This window comes from Dufourea novaeangliae, unplaced genomic scaffold (assembly GCF_001272555.1).
Source record: "Dufourea novaeangliae isolate 0120121106 unplaced genomic scaffold, ASM127255v1 scaffold228, whole genome shotgun sequence".
NCBI classification, from domain to species: Eukaryota; Metazoa; Arthropoda; class Insecta; order Hymenoptera; family Halictidae; genus Dufourea; species Dufourea novaeangliae.
This window is the reverse complement of record NW_015374150.1, coordinates 2168484-2174743: the sequence shown is the minus strand read 5'-3', so window position 1 is coordinate 2174743 and position 6260 is coordinate 2168484. Positions and strand designations below refer to the sequence as shown.

The window sequence follows — 6260 nt, the reverse complement described above, 5'->3', positions numbered from 1 at the left end:
TGCACATCTCAGTGAATGATTATCGCCTGCTGCCCGTGGGGTGACAGGATCGCAACACGACCGTTCCCCCGTCGGTCGTCGTGGCGTCGTATTAATCAGTGTGACCCGTTACGGATAATATTTCGTCGCTGTGTGTATACGGAATCTTTGGTGTCGGTCTGAGATCCGCGAGAGGAAAAAAAATAAATAAATAAAACGGAACGGTGTTTGTAGACTAGCTGACAAGTGTGAAGTTATTTCGTTGGTGCGACACAGGACTTTATTCGCGGATAGACGCTGTAGTGAGAGAGAAGGTGTGTACCTATCCAAGTTGTTGACCCTCATCGGGAAGTTCCTCTGTGACGAAAGGGTGTTGTCCAGTGAAAGGGGGCTAGAAGTGTGGAAAATATAAGTAAACGTCGGCGACAGCGATTGCCGGGAACGGGGATAAGATTAAGGGACCGGGGTCGCACTACCAGCAGCCGTGGTACCGGGGCTTTCATGATTCCCGTTTGACGGGCAGACAGCAGCCTGCCATCCCGGCACCGGTGAGCTCTATGACCATGCTCCAGTCCCAGAAGCTGTACGGCGACGCGGGCGGTTTAGGCGGCGCTATGACCAGCGCCGCGATGACCAGCGCCGCGATGTCCACGATGGGCAGCATGGCGCCCACGTACAGCTCGATGAACTCGGTGGGCTGCGTCTCTATGGGGATGTCTATGGGGGTCGGTGTCGGGCCGAGCTGTAGCCCCCAGGGTGCCGGCGGCTTTAACATGGGCAGCATGGGCACCGCAATGGGGATGGCCTCGATCGGCGGCGGCGCCATGGGAGGTTACGGTAGCGCCTCGATGGGCGGCGGAACCGGTTGCATGTCCGCCGTCGGTTACGGCCCATTGACACCGGCTGGCTCTGGGTCGGTCACCCGTGATCCGTTGTCGTTGACGGAACCTGACTCCCCGAATTCCGCGTTGCAACGGGCCCGAACCGACAAATCCTATCGTCGTAGTTACACGCACGCGAAACCACCGTATTCTTACATCAGCCTGATCACGATGGCGATCCAAAACGCGCCGACGAAGATGTTGACGCTATCCGAGATCTATCAGTTCATCATGGATCTGTTCCCGTTCTACAGACAGAACCAGCAACGCTGGCAGAACTCGATCAGGCATTCGTTGAGCTTCAACGATTGCTTCGTTAAGATGCCACGTACACCGGACAAACCGGGTAAAGGATCGTTCTGGACGTTGCACCCGGAGAGCGGTAACATGTTCGAGAACGGATGCTATCTACGACGTCAGAAGAGGTTCAAAGACGAGAAGAAGGAACTTACCAGACAGACGAATAAACACCAACAACACCAGCAACATCATACCTCGGCCGAGGTGGCGGTGGCCGCGGCTGGTCACAGCAGCCCTACCTCTATCGTACGGGCGAACGCCGCAGGTGGTAGGAAAACCCCCTCGTCCCTTCATCACGGGCCCCAACAGCCGGACGACAAGGACCTCCACTCGTTGGTCTCCTCGCATCATCATCATCATCATCACGCGGCCGCTCTCCACCAACATCACGCCAATCTGAAGAGCGACGCGACGGACATAGGTGGTCTGCTTGGGCCTGATCTGGGCGCGGCGGCTCACGACGAGCTCACCGCCATGGTCAGTCGTAGTCTTCATCCGCATCTGATCTCCGATCCGGCCGCCCTTCATCACGGTATGACCGGTAGCCTGAAACAAGAACCACCGTACACAGCCGCCAGTCATCCGTTCAGCATCACCAGGCTACTCCCAGGTGCCACGGCTGGCACATCTCCTGGTGCACAGGACACCAAACCGCCAGAGATGAAGATGTACGAGCAGCTGCACCAGAGCTACGCGAACTTCGGCACCTCGTCCCATCATCCTCACGCCCATTCAGCTCCAACTGGGCATCATCATCACAACGGCAGCATGCACACGGGCTCGAACGCTGGCGGTCCTATGCACAACATGACCAACCATCATCATCAGGAGTATTACCAGAGTCCACTGTATCATCACGCGACCAGCGTGGCGAGCAGTGGCGCGCCACCACCGCCCTCCGTCGCCACAGCTGCACCGGGATTGTGACACCACGCCACCCACCCCTATGCCCTCGCCTGAGTCGCTGCCGCCGCGGCCTACGCCGCCAACATACCATCATCGAACACCTCGAACGATCTTGTTCTAACCAACGCTACGCCCCAACATCATCATCATCATCATCAGCATCGTCATCATCCTTCGTTGTCGTCCACGTTCACCACCGTCGCCACGTCGCCCTCGTCGTCCTCCTCTTCAACGTCCCCGAATGTTTCCCAGCCGTCGTCTGTCCAAGTGTCGTCGATCAGACCACCGTTGCCGATCGTTTCGCGACGTCGACGACGGTGCGAGGTGAACGAGACCGTGACCTGCTGGACGGTACCTGGTGGAGAGTACGACGACGACGAGGAGGACGAGGACGAGGAGGACATCGTGTGAAGACCACTGAAGTGTCGAACATTTGTTTTGTTTCGGGGGATGATGATGTCCTACATCGATGATGATGCGCCTGGCTGGCTCGGTGGACGAACAAGGCGTGACACCACGCGTAGGTATATTACCGTATATTCACGTACACTACCGGTTCACGAATGTCCAGGACATGATACACTACTTTCACTGGTTTTCAGTGAATTAGAATATCGTTTACATTGCTGTTCAACGGAATTAATAGTCATTCTTTGGTTTATTTTCAATAGTACTGGGGTTCTCTGATCTGTTAGACGGTTAAACTTAACTCTTTGCACTCTAAGGTTTTTTTTCTACTGGGGAACAAACTCCGCAATATTTGTAAAGAAAAACCTAAAGAGATAATATTATACTCGAATTGAAAGTAACTTTTTCATACAGAGTTTTTACCTTACACCCTTCAGTGCAAAGAATACACCCGTTAGAATGCAAAGGGTTAAATTAATTGTAACCGAACGCCTGCATCGTCCTACTGACGTGTGCTTTCTGAAGTCCGAAAAGGGCAGACTAAACTTTGTTCCTTTAGTATTATATTCCATGTATACCTTTTCATTCGACTTTGGTTACAGTACTATTATTGATGTTGTTTCTTAATAAATATCACTTTCATCTTTTAAAACAATTTAACACATTCACTTTTGATATGACAAAATTGTAAAAATCAATAGATATTTCGTACAAGAAATATTTACAAATATTTCTCAGAATATATTTCCATGGATTTGTCCGAATACTTCTGAACAGTAGTGTACGTACACCATTATACCTTATATTCGGTAATTTCCGTAGACTGTTGATAATTCTGAGTGTTCATTGCATCAGGGTGATTCATAAATATCGATTCATAAACATCACGTGTATCAATCTGTTTTGTTTTGCAACAGAGAAAAAAGAAAACGAGTGAAATATACACGAATTAATAATTATAATCGAGAGATGTCAGTTTACACAATTCTGGGAGAGCTTTGGCGGATAATTATCGACACTGCACGGTGCATCGATAATTATGAATCATCCTGGTACAATACGCTCGGATTCAACGGGAATGTTGTCTATCGAATAGGTTCGTTTTGGTACATTGGCGAAGGATTTACATCGGACGGCGTATAAACATCTGCAGTCTGGTAATCGGGGCAGGGTGGGGTGGTTGGGGGCGATTTAATTACTGTTCTGAGATGCAGCCGTGAGTCTGGGAACTCTGTCGCATTAGTGTTCACGGAGTAAATTCGAGGCCCCTTGTTGTTCGTGGAATTCCTCGTGGTCTCTGTGAATCTCTCGAATATGTCCGACCATGGTCGACAATTTTTCACTTGCTCTACTTTGAAAGAATTTTTATACACCCCTTTCTTTTCTCGCTTTAATGTCTTGAAATTCGATTCATTATCCCGAATTCCACGACGATGCATGGTCTTCGTATTGCCGTCGACGTTTCCCATATCGGATAATGAGCTTGAAAAGGATCCCCAAGAAGCGTTTCTACTTCGACCTTTCATCTCTAAATTATCTTACGACTACATTTCTTTAACTGCTCAAGGACCCGACTTATTTTACAAAAACCTGACAAAGAATCATCTATCTTTTTTGGACGATTGATTTAATAAGACGATATGCCCAATAATATATTATTATTAAAATCGGCAGAAAAGTTCTTAGTAAGAAGAATCGCCTCTCTAAAAATACCAAAATCTAACGATTGAAAATAAATTAACGATAAAAAGGAATTACTCTTTTTATTAAAAAATGTGTTAACGATGTGTGTCCTTAAGTGGTTTGAAGGTGTAACATTCTATCGTCGTGATGGAAAATTCTGAAATTCAAATGAAATCGTAGGACGATGGATCTTTTCAAGTTGATTTTCGCCTCGAGCGTTGCCGCCAGATCGACGTTCTCGCGAGGAATCGCGCAACTCTCACGATAACAAACGCGATCCAGAAGCGAAAAAATAATAATCGAGACGCCGATCGAGCGCCACCTCGAGTGTCTGTGACTCACGGCCGCGTTTAGATACGAGGTGTTATAACGCGATTCTCCAGAGAAGAGAAAAAGAAAAACGGATGGAAGAGTGTCCGTCGCGCGGTCGCCCCGAGACGCGCGATCATTAACCGACATCACGTTCGCCCAGGATCTTTTTACGATTTCTCTAGAACAGCGGTTCCCAAATCGATTCTGACTTGCGTACCACTTTGGTGCGTGACAAGTTACAATAGTGGTACAAGCTAGGCGATGGTCCAAATTAGTCTACCTTCTCTTATAGTTCTTTCAATTTTCTTCATGTACCGGGAGGCAGCTAATTAACCTAAATTATACCCCCTAGTATTAGAATTTAGTAATTTCAATTTTTCTTCTGCATACCCCTAAAACACTAATAAGGGAACGGTACAATATTAATACAGTTAAATATTAGGGTACAACACTCGATAATTTTAAAGATACAAACAACAATAAGTTACGAGCCTTTAAAATATACTATAAATATAACTCAAAGTTATCGAAGTTGTATTAGTAAAGTGAAAGAAAAATATTTCGATGGAACAGGCATCGATCCTAGGGTCTTCGATTTACCTGTCGTACAATCTTATACAGTAAAGACTCGATCAGAGTTGTCTAGGAAATTCCTCTTGAGAGTTTCTACTTCATCCTCACTATTGGGGAGGCGAGGCCATGGAACGTGCCAAGCGCATAGTTTATTGCCCTCCTATTTTTGTTGACTTCATGGTGCACCGTGAAAGTTTTGGAAACGGATCCGAGCTTCAAACTCTCATGGAGTCTTTACTGTACTTCGATAAATTTCACTTATATTCATAGGACACCTTAAAGGTACGTAACTTTGATTGTTTATACCTTAAAAATTATCAAGTGTCTACACCTAATATTTCACATGTATTATTAGGTATCTCTATCATCTTACAAAAGCCCTTGTTAAAATCGAAGTCGGCCATTTGGGGCCATTTCCTTTTAAGCACGTACGATCGGAACCGCTGTTTTAGGAACTGAAGATCCATCCAGGTGACTCGCGACGGTTTTTCCCCCGGGATATGGCGGTTTGGTTTTCTGTGATACACGCGACAACGATGCGCGGAGGCGAATTTGTCCGGAGCAAGAAGTCCGTTTCGTTTCGCGTCTTCGTTTCTCGTTTCGAGGCGCGGACACCGGTCGGACCCGCGGAGCGGATATCACCACCTCCCCCCGTTCCTCTCGCGATCATAAACGAGAGCTGTTGTGCAATTTCCTTTATTCGACGGGAGGAGGTTGGGAATTCGAGGGACTAAATGGTCCCTGGGAGGCAGTGAGGCGCGAATTCTTTCCCTTGTGTCTCGAGAAAATTGTGTCGATGTTCGTTGGAAGTGTTGGTATTTTCGCCACGAAGGGGTTTGTGGGTAGAATTCAACCAGATCGAGAGGGTTGATTCGGTTTTTATCTGCAATTTTTTTGAGAAACTGGAAGAGAGTGATCATTGACGAGTAAAGTCACGAGTTAGTTAATCGATTTTATGGTTTTGTTTCGGGGCGTACGGGAAATTTAGAGTATAGGTTGTTGGAAATTCTTAGGGTTCTATGAGCCTGAAGGGAAATCAACTCAAACAATTGTCACTAACGATGTGACCTCAATATTATACGTAAATCGTAAACGTAATTCATCAAATTTATACGTAACATTTCTTTATCCTTAACATGAATAGAGAGACAAGTTTCAAACTCCATCACACCAATTTCTGTTACACTCTTCGTACACTCAGTTTCACTGTACAAGCTC

General features: G+C 47.0%; 1 protein-coding gene across 1 annotated transcript; it reads left to right on the top strand.

The window, feature by feature from the left end:
* Positions 1-536: 536 nt before the first annotated feature.
* On the top strand, positions 537-2115 carry LOC107191742 (silk gland factor 1). The gene has a single exon (XM_015580842.1). It carries the CDS (start codon positions 537-539, stop codon positions 2085-2087), a length of 1551 nt encoding a protein of 516 aa, XP_015436328.1. The 3' UTR covers positions 2088-2115.
* Positions 2116-6260: the final 4145 nt, after the last annotated feature.